Below are 24,107 nucleotides of genomic sequence, written 5' to 3' on the forward strand. Positions count from 1 at the left end.
GTAAAATTTTAATTGTTGATTAATGTTTAAAATAAATTGATTAATTTTTGCCTAGAAGTTCATTTCTTTTTACAAATTCTAAATTCTTTTAATTATTTTTATAAAATTTTATCTCAAATTAAAATTTAATATAAGCTAGACTAACTATTTATATAAACATTAAAAATAAATTAATTCAAATAAAAAATACTATAATTATAAATAATTAAGTACATGAATTTTTTATTTTTGAAATGGAGATCGAGAATCGAAATATAGAATCTGAAACCAATCAAATTTATTTGAATATATTTACTTCGTATGTAATATTTTTTTTTTTTATGATTGTGGAGATCCAGACTTAATTTGGCAATAACTAAAAATTATATATAAAGTATAAAAATAAATTGGAAAAAAAAATTTTCAATTTTCCATTTGTGTGAAGACAAGCAGCAGCTTTTAAAAGTCAAAAAAGCTCGTTCACTTTGCTGAAAACCAAGTGGAGCCGTTTGCGTGGAGGGAACCCATTTAACGATAATTCAAACGTCGCCACAGCAAACACAGACTTGTATAACTTGACTTGCTTGCCTCCATTCAAATCTACGAATAAAATATGCATCAAGTCAAACCCTTCTTTTTGATGGACAAGATAACCATCCCCTTATAACTAGCGCGATTTCATCTCCAGCTTCAACTGACAATTCTCAGCAATGGATTCCGGGGAGAAGCGCCTCAATGAGCTGGGTTACAGGCAAGAACTCAGAAGAGAAATGGTATTACTTTATACATCTTTTTATCTTACTTGTAATTTTGTTTCATCTGGTGTCACTAAGTTGGGTTTTCTTTTTCATTTTTGCTTGTAGACTTTGTTCAAGACTCTGGCAATATCATTTTCCACGATGACCCTTTTCACTGGGATTACTCCCCTTTACGGTTCAAGCCTTTTATATGCAGGTCCTGCAAGTCTTGTCTGGGGTTGGGTTGTTGTTTCATTCTTCACCTGGTTTGTGGGTATTGCAATGGCTGAGATCTGTTCCTCTTTCCCAGTATGTTCTCTCTGATCTTTGCCAATCTTTTCATAACTTGTAGCAATTGTTCCATATTGATGAGGCCCGAGGGTTTTCTATTAAAGGCAGCTCGCTCTCCAGAGTGTTGTCTCTTTTGCCTTGACGTTATTGATCTGAAATTATTGGGGAGAACTTGGGTTTCTTTCTTCTATCCTCTTCTTTATTCTATGTTTTTATTTCTTTCATGTGAGTGGTATGTGATTAAATTCCAACACAAATGTCTTGAGAAAACTATGCTTTAGGCGGCTAACTTGCTCTTGGTTGTAAAATGAACAGACCACTGGCTCTCTATACTTCTGGGCAGCCCATTTAGCAGGCCCCAGATGGGGTCCATTGGCATCATGGTGTTGTGCTTGGCTTGAGACTATAGGACTCATTGCTGGTATTGGTACTCAGGTAGATTTCTTTCAAAAATCAAATGGGCATTGATTAATTCCACTTGATACTATTTTGAAATGGAATTCAGATTATCACTATTTTCTTTTCTTTTTTTTTTTTTCCTTTGCATAATTCGTCTGAAAGGCATATGCAGGTTCACAAACACTGCAGAGTATAATCTTACTATGCACAGGCACAAATAAAGATGGTGGATATTTTGCTCCTAAATGGCTCTTCTTGTGCATGTACATGGGCCTCACTGTTATATGGGCAGTTCTCAACACATTCGCATTAGAAGTTATTGCTTTCATTGATGTAATCTCTATATGGTGGCAGGTACGCCTTCTATATGCTTTCTTTTATGATTTTCATGGGTGCAGTGTTGCTATCTAATCACTCTACTTAGCTGGATAAAATAATTTATTCTCTGTATGGTCAACGATTAAAGGAGAAACAGAAAGATGATTCATCTGGATTAGTAGTAACGGTCAATTCTGCATTAGTTATCAATTATCAAATCTAGCAGTGCTTTATGGTTGAAATTCTTCACAAATTATCAATTAACTAGAGAAGACTTTGGATGGCGTATCCTCAATGTGGAGAGGCACTTATAGACATCAATGCTTTGTTTGATTCTTAAGAAAAATGTGGGGAAATTTTATGATATGGATTCTTATTGATCAAATGTTAATAGTAGTTCTAACTGTTCCAAGTCTGATATATAAAGGGCATCATGCAACTTCTTATTGATCAAATCTCTATTTTAGTTTTCAACTACTCAGACTAAGCAAATAGCTGAACTGAACTTGTTATAGGTAATATCTCCAGTGGTAATTTTGATGGCAATTTCTTATGATAGGTTATTGGTGGTTTGGTGATCGTTATAATGCTCCCCCTGGTGGCACTGACTAGAAAATCTGGTTCATATGTGTTTACACATTTCGAAATGGCACCCGAGTCAACAGGAATATCAAGCAAACCTTATGCAGTCGTTCTATCTTTTCTTGTAAGTCAGTATTCGCTATATGGATATGATGCAGCAGCTCATCTTACAGAAGAAACAAAAGGTGCAGATAAAAATGGTCCTATATCAATTCTTACTAGCATTGGCATCATTTCAGTATTTGGATGGGCATATATCTTGGCACTTACTTTTAGCATTCAGGTATGCTTCAACTCATCTTCTTAGTATTTAGTCATTTTGGAGTCTACTGAATTAAATTTTATGTAAATAAACTTGTATAAACTGCCATCTTAATCTGTTCAAAAAGGAAAAAAAACTAAGCACCAGTTGGATTATACCAAATCTATTATTTTACTTGCAATCTTCTCAGGACTTCAACTACCTATATGATACAACCAATGAGACTGCTGGAGCATTTGTGCCGGCTCAAATACTATATGATGCATTTCATGGGAGGTACCATAATTCTGCTGGAGCAATCATTTTACTGTTTGTCATATGGGGTTCATTCTTCTTCGGTGGGCTTTCAATCACCACCAGTGCAGCCAGAGTGGTAAGTATATTTGATTTTAAGAGGAGCTTAATTAGCTTGCTTTTGGACTTCTTAAGACTTATTTAGCAGCATCTACTGCAGCTGCCTTTTCAGAATGAAGGTTCTCTCTATTTTCGCAAAATTCAAGCATATTTGCTTTTTGATTGCCAACATAGAAGTTTCAAAGAAAACAACATTTTCTCTTTGCTGCACCAAGTCAGTGCAGACTTATTTTCTTTAACATATTTATGTTTTGCTTCAGGTGTATGCTCTATCAAGAGATCAAGGAATTCCTTTTTCATCAGTATGGAGACAAGTGCATCCGAAGCACAAAGTTCCCTCAAATGCGGTGTGGCTCTGTGCAGCCGTCTGCATTCTGCTAGGACTACCCATTTTGAAAGTCAATGTAGTCTTCACTGCCATAACTTCCATATGCACAATTGGATGGGTTGGTGGCTATGCAGTTCCAATTTTCGCTAGAATGGTAATGGCTGAGAAGAATTTCAAACCTGGGCCATTTTATTTGGGCAAAGCAAGAAGGCCAATTTGTTTCATTGCCTTTCTGTGGATTTGTTATACCTGTTCTGTCTTTCTTTTGCCAACTTATTACCCAATTTCCTGGGATAATTTCAACTATTCACCGGTGGCTTTGGGAATTGTTTTGAGTTTGATAATGCTCTGGTGGGTGTTGGATGCGAGAAAATGGTTCAAGGGACCGGTTAGGAATATTGAGATTCCAAATGAAAAGGTTTAACTTCAATTGCAAATTCAAACACATTTATCATTGGAACCCCCAAGTTCCATTTCAGGCTGTTCGACTGATTTTCAATTAGTGCTATAGTTTGTTTTCTTTGTCAATTGTTTCACCTTTCTATTGAATGACTCCTCTTATAAAGGAAATGTTTGTCCGGCTAATGGCTTCACACAATTTTTGAGCAAGATAAAAAATCATCACTCTGATGACAGAGCTCAATATTGTATATACCAAGTGTAAAAGCTACAAATGGTGATATTCGACATTATCCTTGAAACGAGAAGCTAAGAAACAACTTCCCTATCCATAATACTTGGAAACTGGGGTGCACCTACAAATTGTGATTTCAATTCCTCATAATCTCTCACCCATAGACAATAGCTTGAATTCTTTGCTACTACATCCTTAGAGACCTCCTTTCTTTCCACTAATTCACTTGCACATCTTGCGAAGTTATCAAGGTCGGACCATAGTCGAGCCTGATTTCTTGGATCCGACTCATCTCTCACATTATCTAGCCACTCTTTAGCTTCCTCCACCCTGGCCCAAAAACATGTGTCTTGCGTGGAACTTGCAAACTTGCTTCTAGTTTTCTGCTCTTCCTCTTTAATTGGTCTCTCTTTCCACCACCTTTCAAAAATGTGGTACCTCCTCTCCCTTCCATGCGCAATATAATGACCTTTCTTACGGTGCATTCCTGTTCTATAATACTCAGCGATATCTAGTGGCTCTACAAGGAGCATATAGAATTGAGATGCATTCACCCACTTTGCTCGCCTGCGAAAATCACGAGGAAGGTCATTGTTTTCCAGCATATTAATTACATTATCCCAAAAACGAGCTAGCTTGAGCCTGTTCATATTGACTTTAGAGTCCCTTTTGGAGGCTCCTCTTTGCTTGAAAGAGTCATAGTACCCCATTTGATCATCAGACTGGTCGCAGGATGCTTTATACCATTCTATTTCTGCCCTATAAGGTGCTATCTTAGACAATTTAATTGCTAGATTAGCACAGTTGAGGTTTGGTGTACGTCCTGTTCGCCTTTCCAATTTCAGGCAAGCTTTGGCTGGTGGAGCAACATGTTCATCCTACAGATTCAATTCATAATCTTAATGGCATAAAAAAATAACGACAGTAGCTTAGATTTGTGATAAAGTCAATTATAAAAGAATAACAGAAAACACCTACCTGGCAAGCTATTCCTGAGGACTGCAAAGCCAGTGCAACACCGGCTTCATAGCTTGATTCAGGAAGCTCCCTAGGTGGGAAACTCGTCCTCATCAGAACCTGCAGAGTGAGTTTCCGAACATAGTATCCATACTTAAGGTGATCCTCAATGCTACAGCTTGGCGAACTGCTCAGCAGCAGCAAGTGCATCATCTTGATAATAGATGTTGCATTGTCAATACAAATAGCTCCATCTTCAGAACAGAAGAAATAGTTCCCAAATGGCGAAAAGCCGCAATTTACCTTTTTCCCTTGTTCTGCTTGCGTCAAACCATTCAGGGAAGCTAATACAGTGTGGAAGATTTCAGCTTTGCTTTCATCAGGTAATTTGGCAGCAAGCAATGCAAAGTGCGGTGAAGTCATCGATAACTGCCAGAATTGAAGCAAGGAATGTAGCTGAGGAGTTAGGGGAGCAAGAGGAGCAAAGAGTAGCCTTGGAACCAAGTCATGTTTTGACACCACATGGCAAAAGTTGCCGGCCCATCCCTGGCGGAGAATGGCACGGGAAAGAGACTCATTACCCAGCAACGGAGAACCAAAAGTGATGCATAACACTGAGATGGTAGAAGAGATTGATTGAAGGTAAGACAGTAGCCAAAGAGCACAGAGTCCAGCAGTTGTTCCTCCTATGCCATGGCCTGATATCACAATTGACTTGCTTTTCTCCAGTATTTTCAACATCTGCATTTCAGAGCTTATACATATGAGTACATTTCATGAAATTCATTTGCAAATCCTTACTTGATATTTTCTACGAACAACACAATTAATTTAAATGAAATATCATATGAAGTACTTGGCTATTATAGGCTCAACCTTGTATAAAAATGAGTTTAATAACAATTGGCCAATTATTTGCATCTGATTTCATAATTTAATTAATTCTATATAAATAATTTGTAGAAGGTGATTTGTGTATTAATTTTCAAAAAAAAAAATCAATAATTTAACAATAATAATAATAATAAAGTTTCTTTGAGAAGTTTAGGTCCAAAAAATAATTAAAAAGGGTTGTTGAAGTGAATTGAGAAAGTGTAATAGTAGTTGATTTCAAACTTTGATGCTTTTAGTTTTTTTATTGTTATTATAGGGCCCACACGCATTTTTGCTTTTATAATAAAGCTACGAATCTCATCTTATCAGTCTGAAAGCTCGAATTATAGGTCAAACTAAAAGGCAATAAGAAAAAGATTGACCAAAAAAAAAAAAGAAAGAAAAATATATCAAATCACACCACGCGTAACAACGGGTCAACCACAGGATGAGATGAACACCAACGCAACCTAAATTGACCGCCACTCTTCTCTTTTAATAGTAAAATAATAATACATTAAATGTATGAAATTATGATTAAAACATGTGTTTTAGCAATATTGAAAAAGATTTATTATCTTTTATTTTTCTTATTCCATTTATATGTATAAATTTTACTAGTGTCAGAAATTTTTTTTCATAAAATGGTCTACCAAATTAGAAAAAAGAAAATTCTGAAACTAATGATTTTTTTTTTTTTTTAAAAAAGAAAAAAAAGAAAGAAAGAGAGAGAGAGAGACGTGTTTTAATGCAAGAACCCAGTCAATGATGTATCAATGTCTTGATGGCCAACTACAATGTAAATTAATCATAATAAGACTTTATTTTAATGTTTTGTACATTTTATATATATATAGTATTATTTTGCATAATGCATGTTTATATAATACTTTTTTAATTTTATTAACTATATACAAAACATCATTTTTTGTAATAGACAAAATGATAATTATTTCAATAGCTTTGTTTTTGTTTTTAATTATCATAAATAGTGTTAAAAATACCATTAATCAATTTTAATTCAGTAATAGTACTAAAATTATTTTTAAACTTATGATTTTTTGAGTTTAGTCCTCTACTGGAGCTGTTATATACAAAAAATAATGTGATAAATTGTCAGAGTTTAAAATATTTAATTTATTAATTATAGAGTTTAATTTTACCGCATGCTAGCCAATTAATTAAATCAATATTTAGAATAATTTTATATTTTTAATAAAATAAATAAAACTGCAATATGATGAGCTCATTGGTAATAAAGAAATGGTAAAACTGACCTGGTTTTGAAAACTTGGGTTGCTATAGACAGATAAGAAGACCCGCAAAAGCCCAGCGTGAACCATGACGGGCTCCTGCCCTTCTTCTTCTTCTCCATCAATTTGATGTTGCAAAGGAGAGAAAAGATCATTTGTAGAAGTAAGAAGCGGTTCCAAATTCCTGGCGGAGGTTGGGTCGGGCCCTGCCACCAGCTGAACACCAGAAAAGGCCAGATAACCTAGGCTTCCGGTCTGCTCTGCTACAAAACCTTGCGACGGCATCGTATTGGCTAGATCGCATAGCCTCCATGACTCAGATAGCAATGGTGTGGATGTGAGAAAAGAGGCTAGCATCTCGCTACTCTCAAACCTGCTCACATACCAACAATTGAAGATATATAAATATTTTTCTATGAATAGTCAATACTTTCTGTGGAAAGATCCATAGAAAGAAGAAAAATTTTTGTGGGTAACTTAGGATGAATCTTCGTTGTCCATGGCTTTTCTTTTTCTTCCCTTGGAGAGATGATGAATGATGATTGATGACTACTGCTGCGAAAATAAAGTGGGCTTTTGGGTGTTGAAATTTCTTAGAAGTGGCTTCTTTCTTTTCTGGTAGTTTTGGGTTTATTCAGAAATCAAAATGATGGCTATTGGAATGGGAATGGGAATGGAATTAGGATCCATAGATAGTTGAGATGCTTAAGGACCCACCAAGTCTGGTCTTTTATCTCAATTATGGAGTATCCAAATTGAAATTGAGAATGAATGGGTATTTTTGTTTTTAAAGGGAAATATCAGATGAGGGCCATCCCCTGTTTGCCTACGCGGTTGCGTTCAATGTGGGCAAAACATTTATATATTTTAATTAATAATTTATATAAAAAATATTTTCATTAATAATTTTTATTTAAAACATTTAATATTTTTAAAAAATATTTAATTTTTAAAAAATTATAAATATTATTATAAAATATATTTTTTATATTAAATTAATTATTTATATAAATAAATTAGACCAAATATTTATATAATATTATTTTTTTAAAATAAAAAAATTTATGAATATTATTATAAAATATATTTTTTTATTTTTTTAAATTCAAATTTATTTGAAACTCAATTATTATTATTAAATAAAATCTGAATCAGTTTAATTTTATATATTTTAATTAATAATTTATATAAAAAATATTTTTCATTAATAATTTTTATTTAAAAAATTTAATATTTCTAAAAAATATTTAAATTTTAATTTTAAATAAAAATATATAAAAAAATATTTAAATATTATTATAAAATATATTTTTTATATTAAATTAATTATTTATATAAATACATTCGAATAATAGATATTCTGTACATTTAATTCAAACCTGATCTAAACCTTGAATGAATAATTTTTTTTTAAATTTATATTCATCTTAAATCTGATTATAACTATCCAAATCAATCCTATTAAAATTCTATTCAGAAACGCCTTATCCATTAACATTTCTAATTATATGTTTTATTTTTTAAAAAGAATGTGAATATTCATTGTATTAAAGTGCCCAAAGAAAAAAAAAATATGAGTTTAACCAGATTACTACTCGAGAGCCTAGCCTACAAGCCCAGATGAAGGCACAAGCCAGCCAGAGAATGGCCCAGTCCATGAGGTTGCTAACCTAAGTACTCGGTCTTGCTCTTGCCACTGGAAGAAAGTGTCTGCAACACACAGCCTGAGACTCTGCCTCTGCCAAATTCAAGCAAATCTTGCCTTCAAGTAGCCAAAAACACCTTCAACAAAGAAATGCAAAGCCGTAAGCTTGAACTATGAGAAGCACTTTACTCGTAAACAACATTACCAGAAAAAAGCCTCTGATAACGGGAAGATAGCATGGAGTAGAGTAGTAAAAAAATAAATAATATGACATCTCAATTTCGTTTAACTAATGTAGTGTTATTAACCGACACTATATGCTCTTAACATCCTCATCAAGGTTCTCTAACAACCACTTCATCTACAACAAGAAGCAAACAAAACAATATAAATTCAATTTTTTTTTACAATTTTTGTATTCGCTATTAAATTTATAAAAGAAAAAAACTATATAATCAAATAAATTAAATAAGCACAAAGTGAAATTGTTCTAAAAAAATATCCAAAAAATTTTATCTTCAAACTTGAAGCACACTCGACTAGATAAAAAAAAAAAATTTTCTATAAAAGAAAAAAAAATACATCTAACGGCTGTAAATATGTAATTCAAATTTTATATATTCTTTCATATATTTTTTTTAAAATTTCAATTTGAATTCCTTGAGAAAAATTATAGAATTGGCCTCTATAATTTTCTTGACTTTATTTATATTTTGAAAAAATATTACCACATTGCTGCAGCAAATATAGTAAAATAATTAACTCTTAAAAAATGTATTTTTTTTCATTCATCAAAGTAAATTTATACACCTACTATACTAACATGTTATATTATATTATATTGCTCCATTAAAAATTAAATAATTTCATAATATAAGTTATTATAAGTTCTCAAGTGTCCACTTGATTTGATGGTCAAAACTGTCAGGAAAAGAAAAAGTTTTGTTTTTGAAAAAACAGTTTGGAAAACATTTTATTATTGTAGTGTTTATCAAATTTGTTTTTAATTATTTTTAGTACTTTATAATTATATATGTTAAAAAATGTTTTTCTCCCAGCCAAATACACCTTAGTTTTTTTTTTTATTTTTAGAATTCCAAATACACCTTAATTGATTCTTAAGGAATTCTTTTTTGGATTTGACTATTACCATTATTTGATTATTAATTTTTTTTAAAAAATTTATTATTTAATTTTTGAATATTTCATTATTAATTCTTATATTTTTAAAAATTTATTAAAATATTTTTATTCTTATATTTCTAAAAACTTATTAAAAAATTTTAATTTTTTTTCATCAACAAAATAGTTATTTCATATATTTTTTCTGTTAAAAATTTTTAAAACTCAATTATTTCTACGATGAGTGCAATAAAAACGAAATATAAGAATAAGGGACAAAAACGAAATAAACATAAATAAAGGTATTGTTAAATTATACTCTCTTTCTCGCTTTCCGTAGAGAGTCTTTCCTCTTGTTTTGCATAACACGTCTAGAATCCTAAAGTCATTTTAATGGCTTTATGTACGTGATCTATTCTTTTTCTTAATTTCTCTGCTATTTCTTTTCTCTTTGTTTTTTCTTATAAATCAAGCTTTTCTTCCTTTATCTTCTTTGTTTGATATGGAGCAATGAGGTACGGAGGATGATTTCATGGATGACCTTAATCGTCAATTGGTTTTGCATGAAAGTGGGGGTGGTCTTGAATATGCTGCTGAGTCTGAGGAATCACAATAAACTCTTCCGGGTTCAGATTGGCAGCACTGTGTGGTGGGTTGCGTGTTACAGGAGAGGCCAATCAATTTCAATACTTTTAAGACCATTATGGCTAATATTTGGCAGCCGCAAAAGGGTGTCAACGTTAAAGGACTTGGAAATAATGTATTCTTTTCAGTTTTTTCATGCTAAAGATGTGTACAATGTTTTTAAGGATGGCCCAAAGAATTATCAACAACATCCTTTATTACTTCGAGAGTAGGCTAATGAGAATCCTAGGGCTGTGGAATTTACTCAATACGAAATGTGGGTGCAGATTCATGATGTTATACCTGGATTTTTTTCAGAAAGGGTGGCTACTGATGTTGGAAATTTTGTTGGGACGTTTCTTGAAGCAGATCCTCGAAGTTTTTCTCCATTGTGGAAGGAATTTATGCGTGTTCAGGTGGCCATTGATGTTAGGAAGCCTTTGAAATGACGAATTCATATTAAGAAACCAGGGGGAGATTGGATATGGTTTAATTTTAAATATGAAAGATTGAACACGTTTTGTTATTTTTGTGGCATTCTGGGACACTCAGATCGGCATTGTCCACAACTGTTTGATTGGCCTAACTTTCCTAGAGACAAGTTTCCTTATGGGCCATGGATGCGAGTTGAGTATCATCGTTCAATGCAGATGGGATTGCCATGGTTAGTCTCTGAACGTGATTTTCCGATGGAGGATGACGGCGGTCCGGCTGGGGATGGAGAGTATTCCAAAGCGCAAAAAGAGAAGGCGGATGCAGCAAATAAACCTGCAGTTCAAAATTCTAATTTGGAAAAGGAGGTTGAAAAGGTTGTTAACAATTTGAATTTTGATCTACATGCAACAGTAAACCTTATCATTATGGAGACAAAACGCAGATATATTGAACTATCGTGGGCTTGAAAACCTACGTATAGTTCGAGCCCTTACGGACATTGAGTCCAAGAAGCATCCCACTTTTATTTTTCTTAATGAAACAAAAGTTAAACAGTAGAAGATATTGAAGGTGAAGCGGGCTTTGGATTATCAAGGCTCTTTTGTGGTTGATCTAATAGGGATTGGAGGCGATTTAGCTATGTTTTGGAGAGAATCTTCTATGATTAAGTTAATCAGCTATTCAAGACAATATATTGATATTTAAGTTTGTGTCAATGGTTTGAGGCCATGGAGACTAACATGGTTTTACGGCTATTCAGATAGAGGAGAACAAAGGTTAGGGTGGAATTTATTACTATCATTATTTGTCAAATTTGAATTGCTTTGGTGTGTGATAGGATTAAAAACTGCTCGAATTTTTTACATGATTAGGTTCGCATTAAGGATTTCAAAGATCAACTTGATTATGTTAAGAGGCATTTATCTTTTTTATGACAACAACCAGTTGTTGATCTTAATTTTTTGCAAACAGTTGAGGACCAATATAGTAATCTTCTCTGGTCAAAACAACATTAGTTAGCGGAGAGAGATGCAAATTCTAAATTTTTTCATGTTATGGCTTCTAACAGGAACAAAAAGAATTTTGTGTCTCCCTTAAAAAATGAGAATGGTGTTTGGGTGGATTGGGATTCTGGCTTGCCACAACTAATTATGGATTTTTATAGGAATCTGTTAACTTCTTGTCAGGATAATTTTTGTGATTTTGAATTTGGTTGGTGCTAAGGTTTTTGAACTGCACAGTAATTATCTCTTAGAACCGTTTACAACTGAAGAAATATGGAAGGCACTTTTTTCAATGCATCCAAAAAAATCCCTTGAACTAGATGGTTTTAATCCTGGTTTCTCTCAGCTTTATTAAGATGTGGTTGGGAGTGATGTCACTGCTGCTTGTTTGGATTATTTAAATAATAGAGTTGATATATAGGTAATAATCGTACTAATGTGATTTTAATTTCGAAAAAAATGTACCTGTGGTTGTGGCAGATTTGAGGCCTATTTCATTGAGTAATGTTGTTGATAGGATTGTTTACAAAACTTTAGCCAACCGGTTAAAAGTTATTCTACCTGATATTATTTTTGATACCCAAAGTGCATTCATTCCTAATCGACTTATTATGGATAACATTATTGTGGCCTATAAGTTATTTCACACTCTTAAATCTAGAACTCAAGGTAATAGATGCTAGATGACTCTTAAAACTGACATGAGCAAAGCATATGATCAGGTTGAATGGGGTTTTTTAGCTTCGATGATGGAGAGGTTGGGTTTTGCAAATAGATGGATTTCAAAAATTATGAAGATTGTCTGGTCAGTTTCTTTTGTTTTTTCGTGCGTGGTAATGAGGAATTTGGCCCTTTAATTCCTGAGCGTGGTTTGTGACAAGGAGATCCATTGTCTCCCTATCTCTTCATTATTTGGGCAGAAGGTTTGTCGGCTATTTTGCAAAAATTTCAGAGTCAGGGCTGAATTAATGGAGCTAGTGTTACTAGACAAGTTATGCCTATATCCCATTTATTTTTTGCAAATGACGCCCTTTTCTTTAATCGAGCTAATATAGATGAAGTTTTTGTTTTGAAGTCTTGTTTACAAGAGTATGAGTTAGTCTCTAGTAAGCAAATTAACTTTTTGAAATCTAGTGTTTCTTTTTCTCCAAATACGCCTTTTGATAGGCGGGAGTTGATTTGTCAAAGTCTTGGTATTCAGGAGGTAGCAAACCAGGGAAACTATTTGCGCATGCCGTCTGTGTTCATGGAGCTAGTGTTACTAGACAAGTTGTGCCTATATCCCATTTATTTTTTGCAGATGACGGCCCTTTTCTTTAATCGAGCTAATATAGATGAAGTTGTTATTTTGAAGTCTTGTTTACAAGAGTATGAGTTAGTCTCTAGTCAGCAAATTAACTTTTTGAAATCTAGTATTTTTTTTCTCCAAATACGCCTTTTGATAGGCGGGAGTTGATTTTGTTAAAGTCTTGGTGTTCAAGAGGAAGCAAACCAGGGAAAATATTTGGGCATGCCGTCTATTGTAGGCAAGAATAAAAGAGCAGTTTTTCAATATGTTGAGAAGAAGGTATCAAAACGTTTCCAGGGATGGAAGGCAAAATTGCTATCGAAGGGTAGTAAAGATATTTTATTGCGTACAGTGGCCCAAGCTATGCCTAATTATATAATATCTTTATTCCTTTTGCCAATTGAAATTTGTAAAGATATTGAGATTTTGATGAACGATTTTTCTTGGGGCAATAGGGATATTGGGGATGGAGGTTTGCAATGGATGAAATGGAGGATGTTGGCTACTCCTAAATCGTATAGTGGTTTGGGTTACCGAGATTTGCACAGTTTTAATAAGGCTCTTTTGGCGAAACAAGAGTGGAGAATTTTAAAGAGTCCTCATTCTTTGGCTGCTAGAGTTCTAAAGGATAAGTATTTTGCTAGTTCAAATTTTTTAGGAGCCAAAGTAAAACCAAATTGTTCTCAAATCTGGAGAAGCATTTGTGCATCTCATTTGATTTTGCGTACTGGTTATCAAAAAAGGGTGGGAGATGGTAGTTCAATCAATATTTGGAAGGACCTATGGTTGTTTGATGAGGCCAATCCATATGTTGAATATGATTTTCAAGAGGATTTGAATTTACTGCAGGTTTCTAATTTATTAGTTAATCAGACATGGGATGTGGATTTTATTCGTAATCATTTTTTGATAGAGATGCGAATTTAATTTTACAGATTCCTTTATCATTGACAAGTTGTGAAGATGATGGGCTATGGACTAAGAATCAAGCGAGTATTTACAAGGTGAAGGAGGGTTATCAAATGGTGATGGAAGCATCAGATGTGGAGTTTGCAGTAGATAATTATCCATGGGATAAAGTCTGGAAGTTGGATGTTCCCCCCCAAAGTTTGAATATTTTTATGATGAGTTCTTCGTGAGGTTTTGCCTTGTAAGAGTAATTTGCTCAAACGTCATGTTGAGCTTGATCCGACTTGTCCAGTTTGTGCTTGTCCAGTTTGTGCCACAGCTGAAGAGTCTGCATTTCATGTGTTATATAGTTGTTCTTTTGCTCATTCATGTTGGCTATTGTCTTCGGTTGGCTAGAATCCAAGAGCAACTGGTGCGAACTGGTTGTCTTCTTTGCTTAATTAGTCTTCTGTGATTCATACTGAGGAGGTTGCCATACTGTGTTGGAGCCTGTGGTGTTTTTGAAATGAGCTAGTATGGCAAAATGAACAATCTCAGCCTGCAATGATTCTTAGCCAGGCAAGGTCAGTTTTGCAGGAGTGGAAAATGGCTAAGGTTAGCAGTAGTAGACTACAATCTGGTTCAATATCTGCAGCGGCAGTAGTATCTTGGCAAAAACCAGTCTTTGGCTCTTTTAAGTGTAATGTTGAAGTGGCTATGTTGAACAATGGCAGTTATGGTTTGGGCATAATTGTGAGAGATGGTAATGGCCTTTGTTGTGCAGGAAAGTTAATGGTTATTTTAGGTATGGCTGATCCTCAACTTGGAGAAGCATTGTGTTTTCGAGAGGCTTTGAGCTGGGTAAAGAATTTTAATTTCTTTCCTTTGTGCATTGAAACTGATTGTCAGCCGGTAGATACCTGTAATACCCGGCTAGACTCCGGTATCGAAATTCCTACCGTCCGGTGGGATTTGGATGTCGGAAACCTCTAGAAGGGTAACATCATGTTTTTATGAAATGTTTTCATGTGTTTTAATGTTTTTAAGTATGAAATTAAATGAGTTTTTACATGAAAAATCTTTGGAGGAAAACCCAGGTTCGGCCGCCGAACATGCATGCGTTGTGGAGGCACGTTAGGCCCCCGAAAGCATGAGCGAGGGAAGTCCAGGTTCGGCCGCCGAACTTAACCTTCGGCCGCCGAACATGGCATGCATGCGGAGGCACATTCGGCCCCCGAACGTGGCCTGGCCAGCCACCTATAAAAGGGTCCCTTAGCCGAAAACAGGCGAGTTTTCTCCCCATTTTCGGCCAAGGTGGGCTCTCTGCCGCCCCTCACTGATCTTGAGTATTTTCCTTCAAATATTTCATATTTTAACAAGCTTTTTACCTTTGTTTTGAAGTTTTTGAACTTTTGAGCAAGTTTTGGAGCTTGGAGGTTCAAGGAACTCTCTCTCTCCCATTCCCGAGCTAAGGTCGTTTTCCTCTCGATCTTCAAGAGGTAAGAGCCGATCTTGAGCTCATTATGTATTTTAAGTAAGTTTTATGTAAGATCTATGGGGTAGAATGCATGAGTAAGCTTAGGTTGTGTTTATGGGTTTAATGTTATGTTTTTGAACAATGTGGCTTGAATGTGTGTTGATGATGTGTTGTAGTTGGGGTTTAAGGTATTTTGAGACCCTTAGGAGCTTGTTTGCATGATTTAAATGAGCTTTTGCATGTTTGGAAAGTTTGGGAGGCGTATGTGCATAGAGGAGCCAAGTTTCTGCCCTCTGGCAGAAACCAGGTTCGGCAGCCGAAGGACTTTCGGCCGCCGAACATGGCTGGGGAGGCAGGCCTTTCGGCTGCCGAAGTTACCCCCGAAAAGAGACTTTCGTCTCTGTCTGGGACTTTCGGCCGCCGAAGGTGCCGCCGAACCTGCCTGGGTTTCGGCTCTGGAGGGACTTTCGGCCGCCGAAGGTGCCGCCGAACCTGCCCTGTTCAGCCTTCCTTTGCATGTTTTTGCATGATTGTTTTGAGGTGTTTTAGGGGGTTTTTGGGGGATGTTTCTAGAGTTATGTTTATGATGTTTGGTCCCTCATTAGAGTCCACCTGTGTAGGTTCGGACCCGAGGAACCGAGGACCCCAGCAGTGAGCCAGCTGCTACAGAGTTGTCAGAGTCTTTAGAGCTTCAGCCAGAGGTGAGTGGAATACACTTTTAAGTTTAAATAAATGAAATATAAATTTTTGAGCATGTTCATGCATCATATATGCCATGAGATATTTTAGGGTGTTTGCATTAGTATTCACGAATATGTTGCATTGCATATTTGATGATGATGTGGATTGGTTATTGGATGATCCTTTAGTCCTCTTATGTTATGATATGATGTGGTTATGGTAGAGAAAGACCAGTGAGGCCCATTCTATGCCCCTGGCACAGAGTAAGAGAAAGACCAGTGAGGCCCATTCTACGCCCCTGGCATATTGGAATGTTATGTTACAGATATAGTAAGAGAAAGACCAGTGAGGCCCATTCTACGCCCCTGGCACGATTGGACTATGTTGAGGGCTATAGGTGACAATACCATCCTTATGTGACTTGTTTGTGATGTGTTGCATTACATGGAAGCATGAAATAAATTTTAATATACGTTTTTCTCTATTCTGCTCACTGGGCTTTGTAGCTCACCCCTCTTCCCTAACCCCAGGCTTGCAGGTACAGGGTAGACAGAGGAGTCAAGAAGAGTAAAGTTATGCTTATGTAATAGATAAAGTGTGGACATGACAAATTGTATTATGGTGTAATGTTATGTATTATGTATGGAGGATTAGAGATTGTGCTTGACCATATGAGTTGTTATCCCTTTTATTACATGATCTCAGATGTTTCCTGATGTGAATGTAAACCAGCTCAACACATGTATGTTGCCCATTGGGGCATTGATGGGATCCCTAGAGGATTAATGTATAGTTATGTTTATGCTTATGTAATGTACAGGTTGAGCTTGGTTGAGATATGAGTATGCTTACAGATTCTTTTGAGTTTGGTTGATCATGTATGGGATTTACAGGTTTACAGGTTATATGTCAGGCTTGCTACGGGTCCCGGCGGCCTTACGCCGATCTGGATCCTAGCGCCGGTAGCGGTCCGGATTTCCGGGCTGTTACAGAGTGGTATCAGAGCCCTAGGTTCATATGATCGGACCTAGCGTGTCGGGCTCATAGAGGTTATAGAAGGTCAAGCACAATAGGAAAAGTCATGTCCACTAGGATAGGATGTAGAGTCCTGTCTTGAATGATGATGTGATATGCCATGATTATATGCATGTGCATAAATGATATGCTTTGTATGCTATGTATGTGATGAGGGTTCATGTGTTTCCACATGAACCATATGATGCTGATGCTTGAGTTTTGTGTGTGCTGCTTTTCAGAAACAGGATGAGAGGAACTCGTCGATCTGCACGATTGACTGGAGTACCACCAGAGGATGAAGGCACGAGCGCCCGTTGTAATACCCGGCTCGAGTCCGGCATCGGCATTCCTGTCGTCCGGTGGAGTCTCAGGTGTCGGAACCCTCGAAAAGGGTAATGCATATGTTTTCCAAGGTATTTTCACTTGTTTTCATGTTTTGAAGGGTTAAAAGACTTGAGTTTTGAAAGAAAAGCAATAAGGGAGAAATGCAAAGGTTCAGCCGCCGAAGGTCACTTTCGGCCACCGAACATTGCATGGTTGCGGCTTCACGTTCGGCTGCCGAAGGTGGTCTGGCCAGCCACCTATAAAAGGGCCAAGGGTCGGTGGAAGGAGGTTATTTCTCCTCCACTTGCAGCCAGAGGTGAGTTTCAGCCTCTCCTACGTTGACTTTCATGTTTTCCATGATTTTCATCAAATCTTTCAAGAGTTTTAAGAGTTTTGGTGACTTATGAAGGTTTTGAGCAAAAGAACCAAGTTTTGAAGCTTGGAGCTTTGGAAGAGCTTTTCTTCATATCTCCACGTTAGGATCCTTCATCCTCAAGTTCTTTAAGAGGTAAGTGAAGATCCTGAGCTTCTTTGATGATTTTGAAGGTTTTATGAAGTTTGTATGGGTAGTATGCATGTTTAGGTTTAGGTGAGGTTTTTGGTGATTTGTGGTGTTCAAACATGTTTAAGTGTTATGTGCTATGTTTGTTTGGGGTTTTAGGGTAGTTTTAGACCCCTTTGTGCATATATATGTGTATATGCTAGTTGGGAGTAGTTGATATGCATGTTTGTAGGTTTTTGGGCAAAGTTTGCATGAAACAGAGCAGGGTTCTGTCCTTCGGGCAAAACCAGGTTCGGCCGCCGAACCCCTTGTGGAGGCAGTTCGGCTGCCAAAGGTTGCCCCCGAAAGCTAGGCTTTCGGTTTAGACAGAGACTTTCGGCCGCCTAAAGAGGGAGTTCGGCCGCCGAAAGTGTGTGAGTTTCGTCTCTGGACGAGACCTTCGGCCGCCGAAGGTGCCGCCGAACATGCATGAATTTCGTCTCTGGAGTGGGGTTTCGGCCGCCGAACCTGCCGCCGAAAGTGCCCTGTCCAGCTTTCTTTTGCATGTTTTCTGTGATGGTTTTAGGATTGGTTAGAGGGGTTTTGGGGAGTTTCTTAGAGATGTTCTTAAGTGAGTTTAGTCCCTCATTTGAGTCCACCTGTGTAGGTACGGACCAGAGGAATCAGGGAAGTCAGCAGTGAGTCCAGTGTCAGAACCTGCAGAGTCAGTTCAGAGATAACTAAAGGTGAGTGGAATTTAACTTAATGTTTTAAGATGAGACCTGACTATTTTATCATGCTTCATGCATCATGAAAATGCTATAGGGTGAGTGCATTAGTGTACACAAAGATGATGCATTGCATTTATCCTTGTACTTGGCACTGCTCCTTGTACATTGTTTCTATGAGACGGCACGGACTTCGTGAGGATTCATTAGCCCTCAGAGGAAAGACCTGGAACAGCCCTACGGGGACCAGGCACACAAAGACCTGGAACAGCCCTACGGGGACCAGGCACATGGTACTCCGGTACCCCAGATGAGATAGAGGGAATTTTGATCCGTCCGGCCGAGGTGATGTGCTTATGTGTTGCATTCCATGAGAGCATGTTTTATCACCTGTTATTTGATTACTATTCTACTCACTGGGCTATAGTAGCTCATCCCTCTCCCCTAACTCCAGTTGTGCAGGTTCAGGGGTCAGAGACAACTCAGCAGGGTACAGGAAGAGTACAGAGTAGTGTAATAGCTAGTGTGGACATGTAAATGTATTTATATAGTGTATAGAATGGTGTTTGACTTATAAGAGGTGTAATCCCTTTGTGGAGTCACATGATCAGTTTATGTATGTTTCTTTATTGTTGTATGTTTATGAGCAAAACCAGGCTTAACATGATGAGTTTGATCCGCCTAGAGCCATGAGGAGTTCTAGTAGGGATTAGTAGAGAACAGAAAGAGTGCATGCACAGATTAAGCCTTGGAATGAAGAAAAGTTTTATGTTTTTACAGCAGATGTATGATCATGTATGGGATTTCACAGGTATACAGACAGGATAGCAGGCTTACTATGGGTCCCGGCGACCTTAAGTCGATCTGGATCCTAGTGCCGGTGGCAGTTCGGTTTTCCGGGCTGTTACAGATTGGTATCAGAGCCCTAGGTTCATATGGTCGGACCTATAGAGAGAGAGTTGGGCTCATAGAGAGGTTTAGCAGGTCAAGCACCATAGGAAAACATGTCCACGAGGATAGGATGTTCTGCTGATGTGCAATGCCCTGAGTTATGTATGTGCATGTTTTTGATGTGTTGCTGATGTGTTATGTGATTTGTTGTTTTCCAGAGAGTGAAGATGTGAGGAACTCGTCGATCCGCGAGATTGACTGGAGTCCCACCTGTAAGTGAGGGTACAGCTGCTCGTCCACCTGCCTTGCCAAGGGCAAGATCTCACAGGTCAAGCAGGGAAGGAACCTCACGAGACCCTAGAAGGTCTTCTGACGAGAGCAGGAGAGGAGTAAGCAGAGGGGGAAGGTCAGTAGAAGAAAGAGGTGTGATGGAAGAGGATCAGAGTAGAGAGGTAAGCATGGGTGTAGGAAGGTCAGAAGAAGGTATGGGGGAGTCCCAGGGAGGCATGCAGGCCTCGAGGTTTGGCTATCCACCCTTTCCTCAGGGCCCATAGTATCCGATGGGAGGCACGTCGGATTACTCCAGTTTTGCCCCATATCCACCCTACATGCCCTATATGCCCTATCCTTCCTTTTATCCACCATATCACATGTATCCACCCCCACCTGTTCATCCAAGTCCAGTACAACCTGACGTGAGGGAACCAGTTCCTCCACCACCACCTCCTGAACCAGTAGCCCCTGTTGTGGAAGCACAGCAACCCAGTTCTTCAGGGGGAAGTAAGGTGAAGATGACCGAGTACTTAAAGTTGGATGCTCCTAAATTCAATCCAGGAGATGATCCCTTTGAGTATCTCAGTGCAGTCAGAATGATAACAAGTGAGTTGGGAGCTGATGACGGTAGAGCCATTGAGATGGCAGGGTTCACTTTAAAGTGCAAGAAAGCTAGAGAATGGTTCAAGAACTATGTAGACCCGAAACTTGAGAGTATGACATGGGAAGAGTTCGCCAACGAATTTGCTGGATGGGCTTTTCCTGACAGTTCCAGGGAACTAAAGGTTGTGGAGTTTGAGCAGTTGAGACAGACGGAGGAGATGAGTGTTGAGGAATATACAGATAAGTTCCTGGAATTGTTGCCATATGTCGGACAGGCATATGATACAGATCAGAAGAAGGCAAAGAGATATGCCACAAGACTTCATCCCAGGTATTTCTCTTTGATTCTTCATGCGGAGAAGGAAAGTTTCCACTCTATTGTGGATGCTGCTAGAAAGATGGAGGCCAGTGCCATAAGTCAAGGTGTAGTCAAGGCACAGTCTTCTGGTGTTAAACCAGGTTCCTCCTCACAAAGTACAGCAAGTGCAAGTAAGAAGAGATGGGAGAAATTCAAAGGAAAGAGAGGCAAGTTTTGGAACAGGCTTAAGTCGGGTCTGGGAATGAGTAGTGGCTCCAGTTCTGGCGCAGATGTTCCAGTGTGCAAGAGGTGTGGCAAACAGCATAGAGGAGCTTGTCAGTTGGGATCCACAGCCTGCTATAGATGTGGGCAGGAGGGACATTATGCACGAGAATGTAATACCCGGCTAGAATCCGGCACCGGAATTCCTATTATCTGGCGGAATCCGGGGTGTTGGGATTCTATCTAAGGGTTATGATGTGTTTCAATGTTTTAAGGTTAAGGGAAGTGAGTTTTGAGTTGAAATGACCTAAGGCAGTTGAGCCAAGTTCGGCCGCCGAAGGTAAGTTCGGCCGCTGAAGGTGTTCGGCTTCCGAAGGTGAGTTCGGCCCCCGAACGATTGCATGGTCTTGCATGTGATTGGGCAGCCGACGATGAGTTGGCTGGTGAGCTGAGTCATGGTTTTTGACAAGTGTTGGCCTCAGATTCTTGCCATGGAATGGCCACGTCTCTATGACTCACCTGTACATGTTTTGGGTGATCATACAGAAGCTTGAGGTGCTTGCAAAAGTGTTGAGAGTTGAGAGAAACTAAAGTTACGTTTTTGAGAGAGTTTGAGAGTGTGAGAAGAGGTGATTCGTTTTCCCTTGTTCAGAGTGTTTAGCTTCTTGCTACAGGAGGTAAGTGATGCACTTGAACATGTATATATGTTTCTGAGTTTATGGGGATAAAGGAAGGAGATGCATGCTTAGGGTATTAATAGTAGTTTTAAAGAGTTATGCATGTATACATGTTTATGTGTTATGTTTGATTTGTTGTTTGGGGTTATTAGATAGTTTTGGACCCCTGTGATCATATACTTATGTATATGTGTGTTGAGGAGTTGGTATATGCAAGTATGAAGAGCTTGAAGGGAAGGAGGAGATGGTTTGCCATTGAAACTGAGTTCTGGATGAACTCAGGTTCGGCAGCCGAAGGTTCATTCGGCCGCCGAACCTCTTGCATGGTGGCTTAGGCTGCCACAGCTTGCCCCCGAGTGTTTTGCATGTTCGGCTCTGTTTGGGGGATTCGGCCGCCAAAAGTGCCGCCGAAGGTGAGAGACTTTCGTCTCTGGAGTGCCTTGTGGCCTCCGAAACTTGCCCCCGAAAGGGTTCGGCCGCCGAACATAGAGATTCGGCCGCCGAAGGTGCTTGAGTTTCGTCTCTGGAGAGGACATTCGGCCGCCGAACCTGCCGCCGAAAGTGTTCTGTCCAGCTTTCCTTTGCTTGCTTTGCATGACTATTAGAGTGAGTGTAAGGGGATTCTTGGGGAGTTTAAGAGAGTTGGTCATAAGCTTGTTTGGTCCCTCATTTGAGTCTTTATGTGCTTATACAGACCAGAGGAACCAGAGAGAGCAGCAGTGAGTACTGCTCCAGAGATTCAGAACCTGCAGAGTCAGTCAGTCCAGTTAGCCAGAGGTGAGTGGAACTAAACGTAAGACTGATGATTTTTTAATTGAACTACAAGCTGCTTTTAGCATATCTCATGCATCATGTTTATGCCATAGGTTGCTTGCATTAGTATTCACGAATATGTTGCATTGCATTGGTATTTGATGATGTGAGTAAATGCTGAATGATCCAATAGTCACAGACAGGAAGTCCAGGAGCCTTTGACTACGCCCTGGCACGTATAGCAAAGACCAGGAGCCTTTGACTACGCCCTGGCAGGTATATAGCAAAGTCCAGGAGCCTTTGACTACGCCCTGGCAATGGTAAGTTCACAGGTGTTATATACACATATACATATATGACAGGAAGACCAGGTGCTCGATTCTACGCCCTGGCACAGAGTTACTGGGACTATGTGGTGACAGGTTTACTCTTGATGTGGCTTGTCTGTGATATGACGCATTCCATGAGATCATATTTTACTGAGATGTTTTACTGTTCTACTCACTGGGCTATAGAGCTCATCCCACTCCCTTAACCCCAGTTTTGCAGGTTCAGTATTCAGTGTACAGTGTACAGGAAGGGACAGTCCAGCAGAGTACAGGAAAAGAGAAGAGATCTGTAATAGCCTAGAGTGGACATGTAATATTAAAGAGATGTAATAGTTGTTGCTTGACCTAGACCTAGTGATGTATATGTTTTGTACATGATCTGTATATGTATATATGTTTTCCTGTATGTGAAAACCAGGCTTAACAGGTATGAGTTAACCCATCTAGAGCAAGCTCTAGTCAGGGATACAGAGTACAGAGTACATGAGTACAGAGTACAAAGATAGTGCATGCACAGGTTAAGCCTCGGTTCAGAAAAGAGCTTTATTTTCACATAAAATGTTTGGTCATGTATGAGGTTTACAGGTACACAGAGAGTATAGCAGGCTTGCTACGGGTTCTGGCGGCCTTAAGCCGACCTGAATCCTAGCGCCGGTGACGGTCCTTTTTGGGGTCGTTACAGATTGGTATCAGAGCCCTAGGTTCACATGATCGGACCTATAGAGACAGTGTTGGGCTCAGACAGGTTAGAAGTGGTCAAGCACAATAGGAAATCATGTCCACTAGGATAGGGTCTTGAGTCCTATCTGCTATGATATGCCATGAGTATTGCATGTGTATGAGTGATATGTGATATTTATGTGCTATGTGCTAAAGCGATATGTTATATGTTGTGTTTCCAGAGTAAAGATGCGAGGAACTCGTCGATCAGCTCGATTGACTGGAGTCCCACCAGAGAGTGAGAGACCAGCTGCTCGTCCTCCTGCATTGCCAAGGGCAAGGTCTCAGAGATCTAGCAGGGAAGGTATGTCAATAGACCCTAGAAGGTCTGTAGACGAGAGCAGAAGAGGTACAGCAAGGGGAGGTAGATCAGAGGAGGAGAGGGAGGCTATGGAGACTGATCCGTCTATGGATGAAGGTATGGGCGATTCCGAAGGAGGTGTTCAGGCCTCAGGTTATGGCTATCCATCCTTGTTTCAGGAGCAAGAGTATCCGATGGAGGGGATGTCGGAGTACTCTCGATTTGACCCATATCCTACATACATGCCATATATGCCATATCCTCACTATTACCCATCATATCCACCATATCCTATGTATCCATCTTCCCCTATACATCCAAGTGCAGCACACCTAGAGCCAAATGAACCAAATGAACCA

The 24,107-nt window shown here is 38.4% G+C and overlaps 2 protein-coding genes across 2 annotated transcripts; one reads left to right on the plus strand and one right to left on the minus strand.

Moving 5' to 3' along the window:
- Window positions 1–499: 499 nt before the first annotated feature.
- Window positions 500–3,688, plus strand: LOC110628138 (amino-acid permease BAT1 homolog). Its single transcript, XM_021774647.2, has 7 exons — window positions 500–752; window positions 843–1,025; window positions 1,323–1,442; window positions 1,569–1,760; window positions 2,284–2,589; window positions 2,759–2,941; window positions 3,183–3,688. The coding sequence occupies exons 1-7, from the start codon at window positions 690–692 to the stop codon at window positions 3,672–3,674; spliced, it is 1,539 nt and encodes a 512-aa protein (XP_021630339.1). The 5' UTR covers window positions 500–689; the 3' UTR covers window positions 3,675–3,688.
- A 160-nt stretch (window positions 3,689–3,848) lies between these two features.
- On the minus strand, window positions 3,849–7,720 carry LOC110628137 (lipase-like PAD4). The gene is made up of 4 exons (XM_043962270.1): window positions 7,449–7,720; window positions 6,992–7,340; window positions 4,863–5,582; window positions 3,849–4,762 (listed from the first exon to the last, which is right to left on the minus strand). Exons 1-4 carry the CDS (start codon window positions 7,466–7,468, stop codon window positions 3,959–3,961), a joined length of 1,893 nt encoding a protein of 630 aa, XP_043818205.1. The 5' UTR covers window positions 7,469–7,720; the 3' UTR covers window positions 3,849–3,958.
- Window positions 7,721–24,107: the final 16,387 nt, after the last annotated feature.

The sequence above is a fragment of the Manihot esculenta genome, chromosome 12, assembly GCF_001659605.2.
Source record: "Manihot esculenta cultivar AM560-2 chromosome 12, M.esculenta_v8, whole genome shotgun sequence".
In the NCBI taxonomy this organism is placed as follows: Eukaryota; Viridiplantae; Streptophyta; class Magnoliopsida; order Malpighiales; family Euphorbiaceae; genus Manihot; species Manihot esculenta.

Bases quoted from the DNA above. Each gene is read 5' to 3' on its own strand.
- LOC110628138 (XM_021774647.2), top strand. From the start codon at position 690: ATGGATTCCGGGGAGAAGCGCCTCAATGAGCTGGGTTACAGGCAAGAA. The intron at 753-842 runs GTATTACTTTAT...TTTTGCTTGTAG, and splicing joins AAGAACTCAGAAGAGAAATG to ACTTTGTTCAAGACTCTGGC. The intron at 1,443-1,568 runs GTAGATTTCTTT...TTCGTCTGAAAG, and splicing joins TTGCTGGTATTGGTACTCAG to GCATATGCAGGTTCACAAAC.
- LOC110628137 (XM_043962270.1), bottom strand. From the start codon at position 7,468: ATGGACAACGAAGATTCATC. The intron at 7,341-7,448 runs CTAAGTTACCCA...GTATGTGAGCAG, and splicing joins ATGGACAACGAAGATTCATC to GTTTGAGAGTAGCGAGATGC. The intron at 5,583-6,991 runs GTCAGTTTTACC...TCTGAAATGCAG, and splicing joins ACCCAAGTTTTCAAAACCAG to ATGTTGAAAATACTGGAGAA.